This window comes from Hemiscyllium ocellatum, chromosome 13 (assembly GCF_020745735.1).
Source record: "Hemiscyllium ocellatum isolate sHemOce1 chromosome 13, sHemOce1.pat.X.cur, whole genome shotgun sequence".
Taxonomy (NCBI): domain Eukaryota; kingdom Metazoa; phylum Chordata; class Chondrichthyes; order Orectolobiformes; family Hemiscylliidae; genus Hemiscyllium; species Hemiscyllium ocellatum.
This window is the reverse complement of record NC_083413.1, coordinates 72,484,105-72,509,329: the sequence shown is the minus strand read 5'-3', so window position 1 is coordinate 72,509,329 and position 25,225 is coordinate 72,484,105. Positions and strand designations below refer to the sequence as shown.

Genomic DNA, 25,225 nt, shown 5'->3' with positions numbered 1-25,225 from the left:
CTGTCTTTGTTGAATTTGCATGTTCTCCCCGAGGCTACGTGGGTTTTCCCAGGTTCTGTGGTTTCCTCTCACAGTCCAAAGATGAGCAGGTTAAGTGGATTGGTCATGGGAAATGCAGGATTAGAGGGATAGAGTAGGGGGATGAGTCTGGCTGGGATGCTATTCTGAGGGTTGGTGGATTTGTTGAATAGCCTGCTTCCACACTGTAAGGATTCTATGATTTTTATGAATGTAGGTGTTAACATTCATTTATAATCAATAAGAAAAATTAAAAAGGGACAAATTGACAAGTGCTTTCCAGGAAGCATTTTTGTTTGATTAGCATTTGATCACCAGGAATGCTATAAGATGGATCAAATATATGGAGTAACTAACCTCCAGGAATCTTGAAGTAGGTGACCGCAGTCTCCCAAAACGAGTCAACTGATACTTAGTAATCTTCAGGTATTGATTGGAAGCTACCAGCGTATACTGCATTAAACAGGACATTATTTTGTTTTGACTTGGTGAATCTACCATCTATTGGCCACTCGCAGTTATTACACAAAGCCCATTCCTGAATTACCATTAGTATCTTGGGCTAAATTGGACCCTGGCTATTTCTGTTTTAAAAAGAGATCTTACATGAACATATCTGTAGGAGAGCGCATTACATTACAGATATGTACAGCATGGTCGGTGTGTCTTGTAAGTTTGGCAACAACTGATGAATAGAACCAAGTATATAAAAGAATGGGGATACACATAGATCAACATAAAACATTATCAATCAAAATTCAACACAGTTTTACTTTAAACAATACTTCCAGCAGATAATTAGATGGGAAGATTAACCTGCAAACTCCTCTGAGTTTTTTTTTGGAAAGACTGCCTTCTTCCTGACAACTTATAACGAATTGTCCAGAATCCTATTAAAGTTATTTCACTCAGTCTTCAGAGGATCCCAAACCAACTTCCAGCAGCAAGGCACACTCTTGTGATCCCATGGTCCTTAGATTTCACAACAGTCCCTTCTCTTTGAACAGAGATCCAGTTCTAATCAACATTCTGCTTGGTGGCTAACACAAAATAATAGTTTTTCTGCTGTTTTTCACAGCAACTATGTCTGCCAGTCACTCCCTGTCTCAGTGTCCAGAAAACCACTGACCTTTTTCTGAATCAAGTGTGAAACTTGTACCTTGATTTTCAAAGGGAAGTGTTGGCCTGGTGATATTATCACCAGATGATAAAGCCAACAACCAGGTATTGTCCTGGGGAGCCAGGTTCGAAGCTGGAATTCAGAATCTAATGATGACCAATAATCTATTGTCAATTGTTGGAAAAAACCATTGGGTTCACTAATGTCCTTTAGGGAAGGAAGCCGTCATCCTTACCTGATCTGGCCTGTATGTGACTCCAGATGCACAGGAGTGTGGTTGATGCTTCTTAAAAAAAATGCCATCTGGCAATCTTTGATGCCCAATAAATGCTGGCCTATCCAGTGACACCCACATGCTATGAATGAATAAAAAGAAATAGCTTTCAGTTAAACATTACAAAGACCTGCCTCTGGGCAGAGTTTAGGATGGTCACCATCAGCCTGTTCCGGACACTCAATTTTACCTTCTATTAAATGAAACATTTTAAAACCTAGCTGTCTTATGATGTTCAAAATTTGTAACATATCATTCAGGAATGCCATAACCAGAATATAAGGAATTGCAACTGAACATTTAAAGTATTCAGTTTGCTAATTATAGCTTCACTTTTGAAATGTTTCCTCTATCCAATACATTATGGGTAGATTTTCTGCTGGTCATACAGTTGTTATTACAGCATAGATGGGAGTCACACATTGGGACCTTGCAGAATCCCGAGCATAAAGCAACCCAAAGGAATTGCCTGGGAAATTGTATTTTCCACTGGGCCATTTGTCGACACCTGGTATCATTTGAAAGTCTCCAAATTCTGATGCAATTAAGCAAACCGTTCATGAAGCAAAGGTTATACTGTTAAATTGTTTAACTCCTGAGTAACTACTGAACACTATGCTTACCCAACTCTGCCTGGCCCAGACCCTAACCTGCCAGCCCTGGGACTGACTGAGAAATCTATAACAGGACAGATGTCAATCTTGTATACTGGAAAGCACTTAACCATTTCCATCTTATATAAAATCACCTTATGCAGCAAGTTCTCCCATGTTCCATCAATATGTCATGTGTTTATGTTTATTCTTCTATTGTTTGAATCTGAAACATTTCTCTACCTGGCACTGCCACACAGGAAGTAAGTAAGCATCCAACCCAAACAACACAAGAGAGGAACTCGACCATGCCAACAGTCCTGCGAAGCCACAACCAGAATCACCCACGCCAGAGACCTTTCTCAGACTTTGGACAAGTGGCCTGGTTATTTGATCGTGCTGAAGGGAAATGTAAACTAGATAGTGAGGATGAAATAGAGGAGATATCTATATCGCCTTATAAACGCTGCAACTCAGATGAATTGTTGTTGGAAGAAGCAAGGAAGAGACGGAGAAAGTTGATTGCAGAGCTTGAGAACTACAGAACCAGACATGGCAGGAGCATTGCTGAGGTTCACAATGAAGTAAGATAAAGCCACATGCCCTCTGAAGTACTGTGAACTGTTGCCTCTATGGCCCTTCAGCCTCCTTCTTGTCGCTGTGTATCTGTGGGGCCTTCTCTTTATAAATTATCTTCTCAAACATTAGTGTTCCATACTACTTTCATTTCCTAGATATCTCAGTGGTTCAGACTGGTTGGGTCACTATGCTTTTATTACTGTCTTTCCAAAGCTTCCAGAGGTTTCATTGGATTTCAAAAGTAAGATAGGAAAATTGCAGGTAGTTAACAGGGGTCAACAGGAAGAGGATTTGCAGATAGTGATTGGCTCTGAGAGGATTCATTTAAACTAGCCAACGCAATGCCTTGAAACAAGTGAAGGAAGTTCTCCTTTAGTTGATTTCCAATGAAACCCCTCTTGTGAAGTTCATTGTTGTCTTTATCATTATCAACCTGTGAATTCTGGATTAATATAATTTTATCGCAGTTTATGAAAAGGATTAATTATCACAGGAGTACGGATTTTCCAGGTTGCTGTTTGCTGTGATAATGTAATTTTTCTTGGTGGTACTTTTCTCCTGTTTGTAATTCGGAATGAATTTGTAAATATGTTCTGTTAGAATATGTTTAAAGCTTAACTTAAAATAGCAAACAGGAGAAATGTCTACAAAGGTTCGCACATTGCCACCACACAGACACAACTCAAGACATCCTGAACATTTACCTTCATTTTTAAATCTTACATCATCTTGGTTTTACTGGCATGGGTATAACCTGTAGAAGGTAAGGAGTGGATCCCTTCATCATTCCAGTCTGACCTCATCTTTCAACATTGGTGCATCTAGTAAAGTCAATTTGTTCCTCTATCTGTACAGCTAATAAGTTCATTCCTCATGGTTTCCTTCAACTATCGAACCTCAGCATGTTCTTTCTAGGTTTTGTTCCATCTATTGGTTTTCACTGCTTCTTTGTTTCGAAAACATCTCTTCAAAGTTTCCAATTACAAAAGGTATTTGCTGCTAGCATAGCAGTGCACAATGTAAAGCTGGCAAATTGAATACTCTCCATTTGGGAGTGTTTTCCTGTGTTTAATCTTTCAGTGTAGTTAAACAAACATTTCAAAAACTTTCAAACAGTCTTTCATCTAGAATTGTTACATAATAAACTTCACGATATTTAAAAAGCAAAACGCTATTTATTACAGTAATATGCTTGCATTATCTAGATAAATGGGGCTTAACTTTTGTTTTGTATTTCATCCATGTTTGGGTGGGTATACAGTGGGTTTATCCTGTCTGTGTTGGGAAATCAATCATGACTGATGGACAGAGAAGTTGTGCGTAGTGATATTATTGTACTGTCATTTAGATAATACAACTATTCTAAATACTTCATCCTTTCTGTAGGTTGGAAGGAGATTTTCCTTTCTATCTCCTCTCTCTTCTACCTTCAAAGACATTCCTCTGCGATTTCTTACATTCTCCCAGAGCACACCAACAGGACTCGACTGTATCGGGTATAAGCGGTGGATGGCAACTCCTGGTATGTAATTCAAGCTTAGTTGATGTTTAGATTTGAATAAGTAAATAAAATGTCAATTGATTAACATAGGGGTGGGGAAGGTTTCTCAACCCTTTTACTATATAGGCCGTGATAAATTTCTTTGAAAATGATTATAATTGTAATCTAACTATTGGCATTTTTAAAAATTACTTGTGTTGGACTGGTGGTGATATATTTGAAAGGAACCAGATGCACGAGTACCTTACTGGAATAAAATAATTTACTATGTTTTACTACCTCTCAACTTTTAGCCAAGATCTAGCTCCCTGCATCAGTGAATTCAAATTCACCTCAGTCCTTATGAAGCTTATTTGGAAATTGATAATGTTCTGTGGGAAGTGACAATAATTCATTTAAATGTGCAGTGTTGGTTATCTTCCTGTATAGAGTCATTACTAATTTTACTGATGGTTATTAGCAATTATTTTCCAAACAAAGTTGGTGTTTAATTATAGATGTCTTAGTCAGATATCTCACTCTCAGACTTGTAATCATGGCTTCACGAACATGTGACACTTGCCTGAAGATTTTTGTATCCACACTGAAACATTCAGATAGTTTGCTACTGTTGCTACAGTTAGCTTCAGAATTCCGGTGTTAGATGAGGAGTATTAGAATCAGATAGGTTTCTCACTGCTGATCACAATCCAATGAAAGAGAGCATCTTTATAATTTATGAACATATATAAACTTGCTCTGTACGTCTAAGTTAATGAACCTTACAGGAGTATTATCAAACAAACTCAAAGATATTTTCATCAGGTTGAAGGAGAGGATATCAGGACAGGTAACCAAATGTTTTGTCAAAGAGGTAAGTTTTAAGAAGCACAGCTGGAATGGTTTCTGGAGACGGGAAGGAATCAGGTTCTGCCTCACCTAACAGCAGAGCCATCTGACTTATGGAGTTGCTCACCTCCCGAGGCCTCAGTATTTCAGGCTTACTTTACTGCCTATAAAGGGAACTAAACTGGAGACCTGAAATAAGTGACCACAGTGATGGTGCCATTAAGTCCTGAAGCGAAGATTTATTATTTAATTACTTGATGACTGGAAAACATCTTGAGGTTAAAGTACGCAAGCTGTTGTTAGTAAGTTTGCGGATGACACCAAAATTGGAGGTGTAGTGGACAGCGAAGAAGGTTACCTCAGATTACAACAGGATCTTGACCAGGTGGGCCAATGGGCTGAGAAGTGGCAGATGGAGTTTAATCCAGATAAATGCGAGGTGCTGCATTTTGGAAAAGCAAATCTTAGCAGGACATAGACACTTAATGGTAAGGTCCTAGGGAGTGTTGCTGAACAAAGAGACCTTGGAGTGCAGGTTCATAGCTCCTTGAAAGTGGAGTCACAGGTAGATAGGATAGTAGTGAAGAAGGCGTTTGGTATGCTTTTGTTTATTGCTCAGAGTATTGAGTACAGGAGTTGGGAGGTCATGTTGCAGCTGTACAGGACATTGGTTAGACCACTGTTGGAATATTGCGTGCAATTCTGGTCTCTTTCCTATTGGAAAGATGTTGTGAAACTTGAAAGGGTTCAGGAAAGATTTGCAAGGATGTTGCCAGGGTTGGAGGATTTGAGCTATAGGCAGAGGTTGTATAGGCTAGGGCTGTTTTCCCTGGAGCGTCGGAGGCTGAGGGGTGACCTTATAGAGGTTTACAAAACTATGAGGGGCATGGATAGGATAAATGGACAAAGTCTTTTCCCTGGGGTGCAGGAGTCCAGAACGAGAGTTCAGAGGTATAGGGTGAGAGGGAAAAGATATAAAAGATACCTAAGGGGCAACCTTCTCATGCAGAGGGTGGTATGTGTATGGAATGAGCAGTCAGAGGAAGTCGTGAAGGCTAGTACAATTTCAACATTTAAAAGGCATTTGGACGGGTATATGAATAGGAAGGGTTTAGAAAGATATGGGGAAAGTGCTGGCAGGTGGGACTAGATTGGGTTGGGATATCTGGTGGCATGGATGGGTTGGACTGAAGGATCTGTTTCCGTGCTGTACACTTCTATGACTCTATTGATATTAATTTGGAATTGGCAGACGTTTGGGAATAATTGCAAGGAAACAATTGGATATATAAGGGATAATACAAGGGAACACAGGTTCAAACTTTTGTGGCAGATATTATGACATTTGCTTCATAAAGTTGGATCAACCAATGAATGAATTGCCCAAAAGATAGTGAAAGCAAAAACTCTGCAATCATTTAATCAACAATGGGATGGTACATGCTATGGTCTGGCTGGATGGATGAATCATGATGGGCTGAATGGTCTTTAAAATGGGCTAGTTAAGACCATGAAAGCTACAGCACAAGAGGATTTGGGAGTCCCTGTGTATCAATTACAAAAAGCTAGCATCCAATTTCAGCAGTTCGTAGGGATGTCAAATGGATTGCTGGCCTTCATTGCAAAGGAGCGATTAGTCTTGCTAAAGCTGTGCAAGGACCACTTCAGTCCGCATTTGGATTACTGTGACCAGTTTTGTTTTTGTTATGGAAAGGAAAGATATATTGGCAATAGACACAACTAGTGAAGACTCACTGGAGTGATCCTGAGTTTTTAGGGATTTTCTTATGAGAGGTTGAGTAGGTTGCACTCATTGGAGTTTACTGGAATGCATAAAGGCCTTATTGTAATATATAAGATTCTTATCATCTTGACAGGACAAGATGCAGAGAGGTTGTTTCCTGTTGTGGGAGACTCTCTCATCAGAGAGTTTAATCTTTAAAGTAGTCTGGCGCTTAGAGAGGCATGAGGAGGAATTTCATCTCTGAAGGTCGTCAGTCTGTGGGATTCTTTTATTGCAGAAGACTACTGAGGCTGTTTTGTTAGGAGTATTCAAGGCTGAGATTGGCACATTGTTAATCAGTAGGAGAATCAAGAGTTCTGTGGATATGGTTAAAAAATGGAGTGAAGGATCTTCAGATCAGTTATGATTCCATGAATGGTGGAACCAATTCAGTGGATTGAGTCACCCAGTTCTGATCCTAAGTCTTATGATTTCATGTTAAAATTCCATCTCTATTACCAAGTCTACGACAGATTCAGAAATGGTACGAGGGTAAATTGAATGGGGCGAGCTATGAGAATATTACCAATTCCCCCCACAAGTATACTCCAATTACTACATGTAATTTCTCAAATTACTGACATACTGTAATCCAAATTCTTATTTTTTTGACAGCAAACAGTTTTGAAGACCATTGTTCAGATTTTAGTTGGTTGCTCAGCATAATCAGGCCACATCTTAACCTTCAAACTTCAAACAGATTCAATAATCCATGAAAGACTATCAAGTGACCTAATCAAGAGTTTTAATATGAACTTTGAAAAGTATATTTTCAAGGACACCTTTACTTACTCCAAACAGTACAGCCTGAGGTGCAGTCACAGAGTTCAGTGTACAACTTGTATTCAGTGGAACAACTGCGGGGGCTTTATTAATGACATTTTATCATAGCACCAATAGAGGGAAACTGGACTCAATGAAGGGGGCAGTTACACTACAAGTACTGGTTTGAGGCTAGTACTTACAGAAGACCAAATTCCAAGGTACTGGCTTTGAGTTGTCATCTTACCAGGAATCTGGCACCAACCTTTAAAAGTATACTACAGGCTGTGAGGAAGTTACCTCCTGGCAGTATTATTAGAAATTAAATTGAATTTATGAGTGTTTCCAGGTGAAATTGCTGCTTGATTTTATCAAACGTGACACTAGATTATATGTCTGTGTTTTAATGTATGGTAACAGAGTAGAGGTACAAAAGCAACATTGAAGAGGTGAGCACATATTAAATAACCAAAATGACTGTCAGTTGTGTTGGGAGGCTATTTTGCCAGTGCTTTGCTTGAGCACCAGTAGATGGTGCACTATTGACAAAGACAGGTTAAATATCAAAAATTTAGTCAAATATTTTTTGTTGCTAAGTGTTCAGTGGGGAAACAATGATAAATATATAATAATATCGCTAAAATATACAGTTAAAAATCAGAAATACACGACAACATACAGTGAGGCCTGCTCTACTGTTGATAGATAGTTGAATGGCTTTTCTTAAAATGTCATACAGCATTCTTTTCAGGATGTTTAGTCTTCTGTACATACTCCTCTTACCACATTAATTTTTGCTTCAGTCATGTCTTATGATAATCACATATAACGTGACATACATAATGTTTTATTAGTTGTCATTTTAAATAGCCATTGCTCAGTTGAAGAACATTTTTGTTAAAATGCTTTCAGAGGATTTGGTTGTTCCTCGTTAGGTTCGTATTTGCTGCTCATCCCCAATTGCCATCGATACGATGGTGACAGGCCGTCTTCTTGAACTGATAAAGTCCACGTGGTGGAACAACTTCAGTCTACAGCACTACAAAAAAAGAGAATTATTAAGAATGTGTGCTACCATCCACCTGCAACTATGACGTTACAGTTGAGTGTGATAATTGTGGTGAAATGACATGGCAGTTGAGGAAGTCCATTTTTTTATTCACTCGTGACATACTGACTGGCCAGCATTTATTGCCCATCAATAGTGAACTGGCATCTTGAGCCACTGCTGTCCACATGATGGGGAATTCCGGGATTTTGACCCAGCAGCAGTGAAGTAATTGCCATATATTTCCAAGTCAGGATGGTGAGTGGCTTGGAGGGGAACTTGCAAGTGGTGGTCCCATAAATCTGCTGCCCTTGACCTTTGATGGAAGTAGTTGTGAGTTTGGATGTTGCTGTTTAAGGATCTTTGGTGAATTCCTGCAGTGCATCTTGTAGACAGTACACACTGCTGGTGTCAAGCTTCTTGAGTACTGTTGGAGCTGCACCCATCCAGGCAAGCAGGGAGTATTCCTTTGTACTCCTGAATTGTGCCCTGTAGATGGTGGACAGGCTTTGTGAAGTCAGGAGGTGATTTGCTTGCCTCAATATTCCTAGCTTCTGACCTGCTGTTGTAGCCACTGTGTTTATGTAGCAGGTCAAGTTGGGTTTCTGGTTAATGGTGACCTCCAGGATAATGATAGTATGGGATTCAGTGATGGTAACACCATTAAATGTCAAGGGTTAGTGTTTAGGTTATCTCTGAGTGGAAATGATCATTGTCTGGCATTTGTTTGGTGCAAATGTTACTTTTCACTTGACAGTCCAAGCCTGGATATTATTCAAATCTTGTTGCATTTGAACATGGACTGCTTTAGAATCTGAGGAGTTGCAAATGGCACTGAATATTGTGCAATCATCAGTGAACATCCCCATTTCTGACCTTATGATGGAGGGAAGGTCATTAGTAAATCAGCTGAAGGTAGTTGGGCTTAGGACACTACCCTAATCCAAACCTGATGAGACGTATTTCAGTTCAAGATCGAAGCTTCTGTGTAGCCTTCTGTAAAGAGCGATGTTACATCTGGCACATAGAAGATGTGTCAAATGATCTCTTTCTGCGTTGTAAGATTTCATGAAAACCCTGCATGAAGCAATGCTGAGTGCCCCATTAGCTTCAGTCACATGCAGTTTCTGATAACCAGTCAGGCTTGTAACATGGCTCATTTAAGCTTCCTTGAAATGACAGACATTCATGCATAAGGATCTGTTTTCTGCAAAGTGAAAGCAATGTCGTTAAGCTGTGTATCTTTTTTGAGTTGCTCAAGATCTTGGAGATTCCTTAGACCCTAATTGCTTTATCTGTGGCAAAGTCTTGGCCAATCAGAATTGTCTTGCCAACCGGTCAGTAGCCTTGTACTGTTGGAATTGTTTGAAATTTGGCATTCCTTCCTGATAAGTGCAGGACAAAACAAGTCAGTGACTTTTTCAGCAATCTTCAAGTTCTGTAGTGCCAAGAGACTTTTGCGACAAAAAGTTTCTGATGAATCACAAAAATATTTGGGATAGTTATGAGTATGATGAAAAATGTACTCTATGTACGTATTTATATTTTTATTTTATTTTGGGATTTGAATTTAAATTTGAGGCTGATTGATATGGATCAGTGCTGTCAAGGTTTTTTTTAAAAAGCAGCTCAGAATGTCATTTGAAACAGTAACTTAATTGCATCAATTCCAACAAACTGTGTGACTGCAGTCATGTGCCTGGAAGGACCCCTGTGCTGTGAAAGGATGGAATGTTTACAACAGACAAGAAAGCCGCTGGCTGATTTTTAATCTCAGAATTAAGAGTTCAAGGTTTCAGATCAGAAGAATGTGGAGATCAGTTCAGAAGGGAGAACAATGTCTCCCACCATCTAAATCAAGCTCTTAGCTCAGAGAATGAGGTACATAGGTACATCAGGAATTGAGGAAAGCAGATGGATTTTTGGCATTGGTTGCAAACAGAATGGAGCATTAAAGTGAGGAAGTTATGCTTCAGTTGTACAGGGCATTAGTGAGACCATACCTGGAGTCTTGTGTGTAGCTTTGGTCTCCTCACTTGAGGAGGGATTTAATTGTATTGGAAGTAGTTCAGAGGAAGTTCACTAGATTAATTCCAGAGATGACGGATTTGTCCTATGAAGAGACATTGAGACGTTTAGGTCTGTGATCACTGGAGTTCAGAAGAATGAGAGGAGATCCAATTGAAAGATATAAGGTGTTAAAGGGGATTGACAAAGTAGACATAGAGAGAATGTTTCCTCATCTTGGGAAATCTAGAATGAGAGGTCATCATTTTGGGATGGGGATAGTAGATTTGAAACAAATGAGGAGGAATTACTTGTCAAACAGGGTTGTGTATCCGTGGAATGCCAGGACATTGATTGAAGTTAAGAAGGAGAAAGAGATTTAATTAGTAATGGGTTGAAATGTTATGAAGAGCAGGCAGGAAAGTGAAGTTGAGGCTGAGATGAGATCAGCCATGATCGTATTGAATGGTGGAAGTCCAGCTCCTACTTCGGCTTTTTGAGTTTTTTATGATGTTTTGTAATCCCCAGTCACCTTTGCCACGTGATTTAGTGTGGTATTTTTAGACCTGGATATTTTAGATAGACATTCAAGTCATTAGAACTGAAAAAGTTTGGACCATCAAATTGTGGAATGTTCATCTTTGTGGACTCAAAGGAATCATGAAACTGTCTCCACTATTCAAAGAAATGAAATTGGAGGAGTCAGATAAGTAAAAAGTTCAAGACTTGATATCATAGAGAAATTACTCAGGAATTGAATGTCTGTAAAAGCATAGTGTTGGGAACAGGACGGTTTTTCTGTTGGTGTTTAGATATCTCTTTCATATATATTATATGTATATATATCTTTGATCATTTTCTGTCTCTTTTGTGTAACAAGCATATGCTCTTCTGTTATAGAACATTTGTAGCCTTTTGTGAATATGTTTGTGACTAACAACAATCATAATCACCACAAAAATTAAATGTATGATCTATCAATGCAGATTTCACTCTGGGATCTGACTTATATAATATTGCCATAAGCTGTGATCATAACACAGGAAATCTGACTCTTTTATTCATAAGATTCGTGTCTTTTCTGTTTTTTGGATTGTGGACTGAAATGGAAAAAGGACTGTTTTAAAAATCAAAGGTTACTGTGCTTTTCAAAAGCAAGTTACCTGACACTCGTTATAAGTGCACATTATACTGCTGTTTGTCCAAGCAGGAGAGGGAGGTGTTTACTAAAGATAAACTGGATCCAGGGCGGAGGGTGCGCAAAGGGAGATTTGGGCAGTGACAAGTTGCTGATTGGTCTGTCGAGCAGTGAGCTATTTTTGATGACAAAGACGTTCTGCTGCAAATAACTGTGTGATTGGCTGCCTGGTAACTGAACAGCTTGTGGGTGAAAAGCTCAGTCAGATGTCATCATATATCTGAAAAGGCAGGAGCTATCCTTTCCTCTGCAATAAAAAGCACTTCAAGCCTGAAGAAAGCCAATTTTCTTCCCTTGCCAGTTGCTCTAAGCTGTGGATCTTAACCAATAAGTCACATACTTTATAAGTATGAGCCACACATTGTGTATCTCCTGCAAACAAGTGAAAGTCTCTGGAGAAGGTGGATTGAGAAGCAGATAAGACAAAAGGGTCATCTTTGTAAATCCTATAGACAGAGACCATTGAGTCGTCTTCCTCATTCTTCCCTCTGCTCATGACACCCATGTTTTCATTTTATCTTGCCTGGGTGTATAAGGGAAATTCCTATAGAGTGTTAGAGATTTTATAAGTAGAGTTATACTATTCTTAATTGTTTTCCTTTAGCTAGGATCAATATATTTGTAATAAATAGTTATGTACAGAAAACAGATCTGTGTTTTCTGTCAACTTGGGCATAATGTCAATGAAATTACAGAATTTTGCATACTTGCATAAAATCCTTAAGTGTTATGTTGACTCCAGCAATAGTGGGACTTGGTCTGAGTGCACTACTCTCATGAGGTTTAACATATTACCATGACCTTTTGAAAAGATAGTCGGGAAGAAGAGGGTGGTGAAGTCATTAATATAAATCCATATGGGTGGAGCTAAGAAATAAAAAGGGCAAGAAGACACTGGTGGGAGTGGTCTATAGGCCCCCTAACAATAGCTGTATTGTTGGACAGAGAATAAATCAGGAGATAATGAGAGCATATATAAAAGGCAGCACATTAATCATGGCTGACTTTAATCTTCATGTAGATTGGGAAAATCAAATTGGCTGAGGTGGCCAGGAAGAAGAATTTGTGGTGTATATTTGGTTTCATAGAACAAAGTAGCCAGCTAAGAATTGAGTTATTTTGGATCTGGTGTTGTGTAGTGAGGCAGGATTAGTGAGGAAAAGATTCCCGAGGAAACAGTGACCATGACAGGGTGGTATTTAGCATTCACTTGAAAGTGAGAAACTTGGATTGAAAACAGCTATACTAAACTTCAACAGCGGTAATTACAAATGAATGAGGGCAAAATTAGCTACAATGGCCTGGAAAAGGAGTTTATCTTTAATCAGAAAAGGTGGTTGATGAGTAATGGTGAACATTTATGAAAATAGTTAATGACTCACAGGAGGGATCTTGGTGTGCAGGTACATAGATCCCTTAAAATGGCCACCCAAGTGGACAGGTTGTTAAGAAAGCATATGGTGTTTTGGCTTTCATTAACAGGGGGATTGAGTTTAAGAGTCGTGAGATCTTGTTACAGCTCTATAAAACTTTGGTTAGACAGCACTTGGAATACTGCGTCCAGTTCTGGTCGCCCTATTATAGGAAAGATGTGGATACTTTGGAGAGGGTTCAGAGGAGGTTTACTAGGATGCTGCCCGGACTGGAGGGCTTATCTTATGAAGAGAGGTTGACTGAGCTCAGACTTTTTTCATTGGAGAAAAGGAGGAGGAGAGGGGACCTAATTGAGGTATACAAGATAATAAGCGGCATAGATAGAGTCGATAGCCAGAGACTATTTCCCAGGGCAGAAATGGTTAACACGAGAGGTCATAGTTTTAAGCTAGTTGGAGGAAAGCATAGAGGAGATGTCAGAGGCGGGTTCTTTACACAGAAAGTTGTGAGAGCATGGAATGCATTGCCAGCAGCAGTTGTGGAAGCAAGGTCACTGGGGACATTTAAGAGACTGCTGGACATGCATATGGTCACAGAAATTTGAGGGTGCATACATGAGGATCAATGGTCGGCACAACATCGTGGGCTGAAGGGCCTGTTCTGTGCTGCACTGTTCTATGTTCTAAATATGTATCCCAGTGAGAAAGAAGGATTCCAGGAGAGGGATAAACTAACAATGGTTAACTGATGAAGTTAAGGATAGTATCAAATTGAAAGAAAATACATGCAATGTAGAAAAGATCAATAGTAAGCCAAAGGATTGAGAGAGTTTTAAAAGTCAACAAAAGGTGACCTGACATAAAATAGAGGGAAAGAATAAACTTCGAGTGCAAACTAACAAACAATGTAAAAATGAAGAGTAAGAGCTTCCTAAAATATATTGAAAGAAGTGAAATGCCTAAGTGAACACATGACTCTTAAAATAATACTGGCTAACCAGAAAGTGGCATGGCCATTAAATAAATACTTCGTTTTAGTCTTCACAGTAAAGGGCATTAATGGATTTCCAAAAATATAACCAAGGAGGCTTATGGTGAGAGGAAATAAATGCAATAGCTATCACTAGAGAAAAGTTACTAGATAGACTAATGGGACTAAAGGCTGATAAGTCTCCTGGACCTGGTGTTTTGTATCTTGAAATATTGAACAAAAACAATGGTTGTATGCAGTAATCCTCCAAGGATCCTTCTTTCTGTGAAAAGTCCCAGAGGATTCTAAAACTGACAATGTGGCACTCTTATTCAAAAAGGGAAGGCAATAATAAACAAGGCATTATAGTCTAGCTAACTTAATATCTGTCAATGGGAGAATGTTAAGAGTCTGTAATAAAGAATGTATTTTATAAGCATAATATAAGAATACAATATAAGAATACAAAATATAATCAAACAGGATCTGCATGGTTTCAATGGGAAATGATGTCTGACAATATGTTACAATTTTTTAAAGAGTTGACAAGTAGGATAAATAAAGGGGAACCAGGATACATATTATATTTGCATTTCCAAAAAGATATTTGATAAGGTATGAGACCAAGTCTGCTTAATACGATAAGTACACATCATTGGGTATCATATGAGTCAAGGACTGGCTAACTAATAGAAGATAGAGAATTTGTGAAAAAAAGGAGGCATTATCAAATGGGAGAGTGCTACTGGAATCATTGCAGATCAGTACCACATTATTCACTGCATGTACATATTGATGGTTTGAATGAGGAAAGTGAATTTACGACAGCCAAGTTTGCAAATGACACAAAAGCAGGTGCAATGACATCAGGAATCTACAGAGGTATAGACAGGTTAAATGGGTGGACAAAAACTTGGCAGACAGAATATAATGTGGGAATTTGAGGTTATGCGGTTTGGCAGGAAGAATAGAGGAGCTGAATATTGTTTAAATTTGGAAAGACTGCAGAAACATTGGTACAGAAGCATTTAGGAGTCCTCATGCATTAATCACAAAAGGCTAGTGTCCAAGTTTAGCAGGTCATAGGAAAGACACATGGAATTTATTTCAAAGGGAGTTGAGAATAAATATAGAGAAATCTTGCTAAAACTATACAAGGTACTAGTCAGACCCACACCTGGAATCCTGTGAACAGTCTTGACCCCCTTGTCTGAAGAAAGATAAACTGGCAATCCAAAGAAGATCAATTAGATCTAGAGGAATTCCAATTGAGGAGTTTTCTTATGTGGAGTGGTTGAGTAGATTGGATCTACTACATTATTAAGGGACTTGACAGGATAGATGTGAAAGGGTTGTTTACCCTTATGGGAGAGTCTCAAATTGGAGGACATAATTTCAGAGTAATGGCAAAGAGCGATATGGAGGAATTTCTTCTCCTGGCAGAATTTAATCTCTGGAATTTTTCACTGCAGAAGGCTTTCAAGGCTATATCTTTAAGTATATTCAAGATGGGAGAGACATTTTTATTCAGTAAGGGAATCAAAAACAAAGTAGAGTGAAAGGTTATCAGATCAACTGTGATCTCATTGAAGAGCACAGCAGACTCGATGGACTGAATGGCCTATTTCTTCTCCTACATTTTATGGTCATTGCCGCCCAGTAAAGATGCAGATAAAATAAACTGAATTGGTACATTATGCTGAGAACAATTTCATGGCATATCTGCATTTGTTACTCAATTAAGAATGTGTCAGGCAACTTCCATGTTAATTTAAATCATGTCCTGCTAGGCTCCACAATATTTTGCAGCTACAAAGATGCCAAGGTGTTATAGATAAGGACTGAGAGTACATGGAATTACAAGAGTGAAATCTATAAAAGATAAAATTAATAAAACTTTCCTATGACATGACAAAAAAGCTGTGCGAATAAAGTATCTGTTGTAAAATCCAAGATTTATTACCATTTTGACTGCTGTTTGAGAGTGCTATTAAACATTGAAATATACTTGTTGCATCTTCCCTGCCTGAAGTTTACATTGATTCCAAGCCTGATATAATTGACCCTTCAATTCATTTGATGAATGGGATCAATTTTTCGCAGCTTTAAGAAGGATCCAATACACTCTGCGTATTAAAAACCTTTCTGTTTCTGTGCTTATCTCCTCTGTGGCAACCGCACTGGTACCACAGGGTTCCAAGAAAGGCTCATAGACATGTCTGAGAGGTAGCTGAAACCATTTCTGCTGTTACTGTTATCACAACTGCGTGAGGAAGGGGAAAATAATCCTCTCTGCTAAACACCACTCGGTTGGTCACAACATTCTTTTTCATCTTAGGATGCAGCTACGTCACTTCAATTAAAATGTAATTTGCTGGAAAATGAAAGAGGCTGCTTATTGAGTTTTCTTGAATGGCAGAAGGAGGAATTTTACTATTTACTAATGCCATGAAACATCTTAAAAACACAACATTGAGCCCATCCCCACACACATACGAACACTCACCACACAAACACATGTAATAAGTTTAAAAGGGAAAGTGGCTTGTGCAGACGGCAAGAAAAAAGATGACACAGATTAAAGGTTTTTGATACTACTGTTGTGTAATTGTGAATGGGTTTGGCAAAACCTGTGGATACCTTTGCATTCTCGATGAATGTTTGTTTTCTCAATTTTGCTTTTACGCTGCAATGTGTTTTCCAAGGTGATCAGAGAAATGGGCAAGTAGAGAGAGTAAGCTTTTGTAACCAAAAGTCAGTTCTTGCTTACCCGCCTTCCGGAGCTGAACTGTTAAAAAGCATTAGGAGCATGCAGGAAGCTGTGTCTGGCTAATGGTGGGGCAGATATTACAAACCACATGTATTTTAACAGGATCCTCAAAGGTTTTCACTACATTAATATACAGCTGGTGTGAGACCATAGTCAGACCATCATGTGGTGAAATCCCATTGTCCTGGCAGCAAACAAGATATATTGATCCTGAGGTAGTCTGCCACTCATGTTGTCTATGAGCCATTATGAAGAACCAGGGGTTTACTGAGAAGGTAACACCGCCTGTGCACATGCCTCATGACTTCTTTCCATCAGCTGATCACAAGGGAACAAGCCTGCAGCATTGGAGAGGAGACCGTCAGCATTCAAGCAATAGGTCAGCTGCCTGCTACAGTTACAAGAAAGTCAGATAATACTCACTTAGGGCGTGCCTTCAAATTTGTGGCAGTTTGCTGTGCACTTCATAAGCTCCATATGTTTTTGGTGGAATCTTCATGACCAGGCATATGAAAGCCACAACCAGTGGAGATGGAGTAGCAAGCAAGAAGAAGGAACAGGATGATGCCCCCAGTATCTTTTCACTTTGCTTGGTTGGGCATAAACAGTTACTGAGACTCCCAATTCCCTTTTGAATTCATCCTGTCATTAGCATTACTGACTATTTGTCATTCCTCTGTCCATCCTGTCATAGTATCCTCTTGGCCAAAATAAATAGCACTGAAGAAAACAAACATTCAGAACAATATTATCCAAAAATATATCCATGCAAACGTTTTCTAATCACTCCTGCATGGTGGCTCAATGGTTAGCACTGCTGCCTCACAGCACCAGGGGCCCGGGTACATTTCCAGCCTCGGGCGACTGTGTGGACTTTGCACATTCTCTCCTTGTCTGTGTGGGTTTTTTGTGGATGCTCTGGTTTCCTCCCACAGTCCAAAGATGTGTGGGTTAAGTGGATTGGCCATATTAACTTGCCCATACTGTCCAGTGATGTGCAGGTGAGATAAACTAGCCATGGGAAATACAGAGATACAAGGATAGGATAGGTGGGTGAATCTGGGTGAGATGCTGTACAGAAGGTTGGTGTGGACGTGTTGGGCCAAATGGCCTGTTTCCACACTGGAGGGTTTCTGTGATTCTCATCAGTGCTATTCCCTCTGTGATTATTGGCTCAGCTCCTCAAAGAACCATGACACTCTTTCCCCTTCCCAGGGCACCTTTCCTTGCAAGCATTGGGAGATGTTACACCTGTCTTTTCACCTCCTCCTTCCTCACTGCTCAAGACTCCAGTCACTCCTTCCAGGTGAAGGACAATTTGCATGTACTTGTTTCATTATAGTAGACAACGCTAATAATACAAATTGCTCAATATTATTATATCTGACCAACCTCATTTTCACATGTTTAAAGCCTATTTATTTCCAGCGTTTCCCAGTTCTGAAGAACAGTTAGTGACCTGAAACATTAACTCTGTTCCTGCAGATGTTACCTGGCCTGTTGAGTTTCTCCAGCACTTCCTGTTTTCACTTCAAATTTCCAGCAAACTCAGTATTTTGCTTTTGCCGAGACCTCATGCTGTCAGCCTGAGTTCGTCTGCAGCACTGAGACATTAGATGCCTCTGTGCCACAATCAAAGCTGAGCCCCCACTCGCTAGATACTGGAACATAACTGAGTCCAAAAATGCTGGAAATCTTTGGCTCTATGGAAATGCCAATGTAACATTGGAGCTGTGATCTTCTGTGAGCCTTGACAGTGCCATCACGCTTTCTCACAGACCTGCCATGAATCTTGCTTTTTATTCTGTGTTTGCAGCCAGTTCTTATCTGAGGCCCCCAAAGAAGAACTCATTTGCAACCTCACCCTTTGGTGAACTGGCAAATAATTTGTCCTGTTGCACTGATGTGGCTGCAGCCCATTAGAGCCCAGTGACTTGCCACATGTGCTTCCTCATTCTGAATTGCACAATAAGATACACACAGTTTGAACTGATGGCTGCACAATCAAGGGACTGTCCATTCCACGAGAGGTGTGTTGTACCTCTTCCCCCTTGCTTAGGAGGTGGCAGTGTGGCTTTCCAGGACAGTGTAACAGTTGACATAGATTTTCATGGGAAGGTACAACACAAGGCTTGCCAATGCAAACGCTTTGTGTGGGTGGGAGAGGCTGATGCACTCAGTCCCCTGTGTGCAACAATTAGACTGGCAGCCAGTAGTGAGAGCTGAAAGCAAGAGATGACAAGCAAACTGACCACTCGGAACAGCCTACTACACTAACACACTTAGCATTGTATCAATTGGAGACATACAAATGTCTGGATAAAAGGTCCCCTGTTCAGGAATGATGCCTAAATGTAAAACAAAACACATGCCAATTTCCCTAAAACCAGTTTAAAAACATACATGCCAACTTTAAAACTCAATATTTGTTTCAAAATTAATTCACTCATCTATATATAAATATGTTCAATGTAGTTTTAGTTCCCATTGTTTTGAACTATAATAAGTTCACCATAATAAAAAATATCCAAATGAGTATTCATTTTTTTTCATGTACTTATATACATTATCTTCCCTGTTAGTGTTACATTGGGTCAAGGAACCCCCTTCAGTGGACCCCCGTGACATCACTGTGTATGTGAGTTGGATGCAGCTAGTGTTCACTCAGGGATTCGCAGTCAGTCTGTCACCAGACAGTAGCAGGTACCACACCAAAGGCTGACTGTAATGCCGGCAGGTTCTCTGGCTGAAGCTTATAGCCGAATATAAGCACGGAGGGGAGGAAAGTCCTCTCCCTGACCTGTCGGTCTACATGAGGACCCAGCAATGTGGTGAGTCAAGTGGGCCACATACAACAGGCAGCTGCAGCAGTAGCGGCAGCTCAGGGCTGTCTCCTGGCTCAGAGTCTGACAGCAGTTATGGTATTAGAGGAGCCCTGTCAAGGTACTGGAGCCTGGAGAGTCTGTACTCTACTTGTGGTAAGCATCGCTTGATCTTTGTGCTATTGATTGACCTTGACTGAAATCATCTACAACACTGGAGGATAAAAATGATTAATCCTTGGCATAGAATGAGGAGACTCTCCCTTTAGTCGACATGTTGCTTCTTTTAAAAATCGATTATTTGGCTAGCATATTTTATTTTAAGAAAGCAGATTCTGCTTACAGTTCGTGAGATAAAGCATGACAGGGTTAGGTTTCATCAATCAAATTGTGGTTTCCAAAAAAAGGAGTCTTTTAATCTCTTTAAATTCTGGTTGAGTTAGAGCACCCAGTTTGCAAGTCTCAGAAAATCCAAGCTTGCTGGTAATTTTCCTTAGTACATTCTGGTGGGAGTTTTTGACACTCACACAGAATCCAGTGAATTTCAAACATGGATAACTGGAATACTGCCAAGTTGAGAAGTAACAGAATTAACTATATATTGTGCTAATAAAAAAAAACTTGTTTCAATATATTTTTGAATTTTATAGACTTGAAATATTTCACTGGCTTCAACCTTTTGTTTTGCATGTGTTATTTTAAGAATTATAGCTTGTCTATACTCTTCCAGCTTTCTTTGAAGATATTTTTATGACTGGAAAGCAAAACAGAGCAGTGATTATGAGCAGAGCTCGAGCTGTCAGCAAGAAGGCATAGGAAATGTTGGACAGAATGTATTTTAATTCTGAATCCCATTCTAAAATACATCAGTTTTATAATAGAGAGCTTTTTACAGGATTTCTTTGTTATCACTGAAAAATGTGGGTAAAATTGCTTTGCAGACTATGTTAGTTACATTCTGAAATTAACACATGATATAACTGTGTAAAGGAATATGATTCATTTCCTTGTCTATGCGTTCCACACAAGCCTCCTCCCATCACACTTCATCTCACCCTTACAGCATATCAGTGCTTATCAAAGCTCCATCAGAGGAAGTGAAACCTCTAATATTGAAACAACTCCAGTCAAATTTTAATAGAGTAAACATTAAATTCATATTTAGCATTGTGCATCAGAGTTCAAGCTCAGATGTAAAGTTGAAATGCCCTTTTCAAGCTGTATGCTATTCAAACGATGTCTTGTCATCGTGAGAACCTTTGCCAACACTTTTACCACTCCTTTATCAATATCGTGCAACAATGTAAGGTGTCTAGCAATACTAAATACACTGGATACTTTTAGAATCAAAGCTGGAAGTAACTCCAGAGACAACTGGTTTCAGACTTTTTCTGAAATGGCTAGAGTTAAGTTAGTTAGATTTACATCACGTCAGGACCTTGAAATATTGTCATGAAGAGGAGTAAGAGGTTGCATATTGTTGGTTTGATGGATAGACGCTGAGAGTAGAGGAGATTAGCACGACATCAATATGTATCCTCGAATAGACTGGAGTTGGATTTGAAACTATGCACTGTGATACAGTGCAGATGGGAAATTGAAATTGTAATGTCTGAAATATGGGAATACAGAGCAGGAATTGAAACCACACCCTGAGGTATATAGTGGGAGGGGAATTTTCAGTTCCGCTCTAAAGAGATCTCATTTATGAGGCTTCAGCTCAGCTGAGTGAGTAATTCCCATTCTGAACTGGCTGGTGGTTAGCATTTGGGAAAGGATATGGAGCTTATTTTAAGGACAGCCCAAACAGGAGCTGGAATTGAGTTGCAATATTGTATGGGAGCAAAGAGAAATATGAAAGAAGAAGAAAACTGAGGGCTTAGGTAGCCAGAGATGCCTTTGCATTTTTATCTTGAGAAATGCAATTGACGACTGATATCAAGCCAGGGCACTACAATAGACTCATCTGAAAATTGCTCACAGTCATGCAGTGCCCTTCTGATGTTTTCAAATATCACCACCCGCTTTTCAGACAAAAAGCTGACGTGCTGACACTTGAAAATAATCCCATCATGTTCATTAGTGCGAAATGTTTTCTAGCAAGCAGGAAACACTTATGCTGACTTGCAGGGTACATACATAATTTGCCAGTACAAAACAGGCTCCCTATTTGTCACAGATTACATGGATTAGAACCCTGGATTACTTATGGACAGATCGGATCTTTTAACGGAAGCCGACAGGCAGAAAGGGTAAAATCAGGAATCAAAGAGATGTTTATTCAACTACTTTATGCAAACCACTGTTTTTCTGTTTGAAGTAGTTTCAACAGGGATAAGGGTACATTGATATCACCAACCATTGACATCTGAAGAAGGATCAACCCTGACATTGACCTCATTTGTCTTCAGGATCCTACATGTAGCTGATTAATTTGCTGTGGTTTTCAAATATTACACAGTTTTAAAACAAAAGAATAGATATTACTCTTGTCAATAAGTATAATCATTGTCTTAATGCATTTGATTGACATTCTTCTGCTATGTCATCTACTCAACAACAATTTGTAGTTATATTGCACCTTTAAAATGGACACTTCACAGTTATAAAATAAAATGAGATCATGCTATTGCAAGGAAATATTCAGTTCAATTATTTATAATCTGGTCAATGGCGAGCTTTGAAGAAGTATTCCAGGATATTGTGGGAATCATGGCAAGAAATTGTGGGGCCCTTAGCAGAGATTTGTATCATCCACAGCCATGGGTAAAGTTTTGGAGGACTGAAGGGTGACTCACATTGTGCCTTTATTTAAGAAAGACTGTAAGGAGAAACCTGGGGCTATAGACCTGTGAGTCTGTCACATTGCATTTGGAGAGCAGCCAGGGCCTGATTAGGGATAGTCAGCATGGCTCTGTGCATGGGAAATAGTGTCTCCCAAATTTGAATGAGTTTTTTGAGGACATACCAAAAAACGTTGACGAGGGCAGAGCGACAAATGCCTGCAATGGTGTTTAGTAAAACATTTGACAAGGTTGTGCATGGTAGACTGATAAGTAAAGTTAGATCACTTGGGATTCAGGGAGAGCTTGCCAATTGGTTAGAAAATTTTTTTGGCGGTAGAAGACAGAGGGTGGTTCTGGAGGATTATTTTTCAGACTGAAGGCCTGTAACCAGCAGTGTTCAGTACGGATTAGTGCTGGGTCTCCTTTTATTTGTCATTTATACAAATGATCTGGATGAGAATTTAAGAGGCATGGTTAGTAGGTTTGTGGATGACACCAAAATTGATGGTGTAGTTCACAGTGAAGAAAATTTTCTAAGATTACAAAGGGATCTTGGTCAATTGGGCCAGTTTGAATTGCTTTAAAATATAAATGTTAATATTAAAAAATCCAATACGTCCATAAGTAATCCAAGGCTATAATCCATGGCTATGACTCATGGAAGATGATAGTATCATCATAATTGATCTTCCTCCTTGCATCCCACTTCAGTCACAAGCTCCTGTTTTAAATTAGAAAAAGTTTATATAAAACTCCCTACTTTCCTCCACCCTCTGCACCAAACCTTTCACATACCCAAGTAGTGAAACCTGGTTGCACATGAAGAACATAGACAATGAAGATGATATTTGATGTCACACTTGCAGCCATCAGCCCAGATACCAACACTGAGTGCACTTTAGAGAATAGTACAAGACATAATATATATAACTGCTAAAACTAAAAGGAATGGCAGATAGAGTTTAATTTGGATAAATGCAAGGTGTTGCACTTTAGTAAAATAAACAAAGGCAGAACTTGCACATTTAATAGTAGGGCCTTTGATAATGTTGTAGAACGGAGATATCTTGGGGTTCAGATACATAGTTCTTTGAAGGTTGCATCGCAGGTTGGCAGTGTGGTTAAGAAGACATTTAGCATGTTTGCCTTCAGTGCTCAGACCATTGAGTATGTGAGTTGGGATGTCATGCTGAGGCTGTACAGGATGTAGGTGAAGAAACGTTTGGAGTACTGTGTACAATTTTGGTGACCCTGCTGTAGGAAGGATATGATTAAAATGGAGAGGGTTCAGAAAAGATTTACCAGGATGTTGCTGGTACTAGAGGGTTTGAGTTATAAGGGGAGGCCTGATAGGCTGGGATTTCTTCCACTGGAGCGTAAGAAGTTAGAGGGCTGACCTTGTAAAATCATGAGGGGCATAAATAAGGTGAATAGTACAGGTCTTTTCCCTAGGGTTAGGAAATTGAATGCTAGGGTCATATTTTAAAGTGGAAGGAAAAAGTTTTAAAAGGGTCCAACATTGTAAAGACATTTGGATAGGTACATGAATAGAAAAGGTTTAGTGGGATATGTACCAAACGCAATCAAATGGGATTAATTTGGTTTGGGAAACCTGGTTGGCATGGATACAATGGACCGCAGGATCTGTGTCTGTCCTGTATAACTCTATGATTCCAACAAGTGTCTGAAAGGAGGAAAATGAGTTAGAGAGGCAGTGAGATTTAGGGAGAGAATCCTAAAGCTTTGGCTTGAGGTAACTAATGGGAGAGTGATTAAAATCTGGGACGCTCAAGAGAAGTGCGTATATGTTAGAGGTCTGCAGGGGTGAAAAACAAATGTGGAGGGGCAAGGCCATGGAGAGATTTGAAATTATGGATTAGCATTTTAAAATCGAGGTGTTGCTTGAATGGTAGCCACTACAGATCAGCATGCATGGGGATGATAAGGAATTTCTTGCAAGTTACAAAATGGTTGCAGAGTTTTAGTAGCTATATATATTACGTCTTGTACTATTCTCTAAAGTGCACTTAGTGTTGGTATCTGAGCTGATGGCTATAAGTGTGACATCAAATATCATCTTCATTGTCTACGTTCTTCATGTGCATTGCCTGACCAGGTTTCACTACTTGGGTATGTGAAAGGTTTGGTGCAGAGGGTGGAGGAAAGTAGGGAGTTTTATATAAACCATTTCTAATTTAAAACAGGAGCTTGTGACTGAAGTGGGATGCAAGGAGGAAGATCAATTATGACGATACTATCATCTTCCATGAGTCATAGCCATGGATTATAACTTTGGATTACTTATGAATGTATTGGATTTTTTAATATTAACATTTATATTTTAAAGCAATTCAAACTGGCAAAAGGTGTCTGCATGTATATTCACCCTGTGTGGTAAAGCCATTTTTGAATTGATGAAATGTCACACCTGTAGAGTGTCAGAGAGACTTAAAAGGAAGTGATATTAAGGTGCTGAGTCACCCCTCAACAGAAAACCCTTGCCTGTGGATAGTGTCCCAAACTGCTGATGTGGTTATGTTTTACTCTTCCAAGAATATACAAAAAAGGGATTAAAAACCAATTGCAACTCCTAGTCTGTGTGGGTTAGCAGGATGATGTGCAAGTATGGACTAGTGTACTGTGACATTCAGAGCTTGACAGCTAATGACACTCTGTACTGCAGGTAAAGAAAGATTCTCTCCCACTTTGAATGCTGGAAACTAGTGAAGTCACCTTCAAATAAGAAACAGGACATAAGCCTATCAGCTAACTTGCAGAGCCAAGAGTCTCAAA

General features: G+C 39.4%; 1 protein-coding gene across 4 annotated transcripts in view; it reads left to right on the top strand.

Annotated features, from left to right (window-relative positions):
• Positions 1-25,225, top strand: part of LOC132821934 (uncharacterized) — a 462,849-nt gene that overhangs the window by 289,065 nt on the left and 148,559 nt on the right. For all 4 annotated transcript variants that reach the window (XM_060834915.1, XM_060834914.1, XM_060834918.1 and 1 more), the window contains 2 exons: positions 2,266-2,589; positions 3,971-4,106. In XM_060834915.1, coding sequence (XP_060690898.1) covers positions 2,266-2,589; positions 3,971-4,106 — 460 coding nt within the window. The remainder of the gene's footprint in view (positions 1-2,265; positions 2,590-3,970; positions 4,107-25,225) is intronic.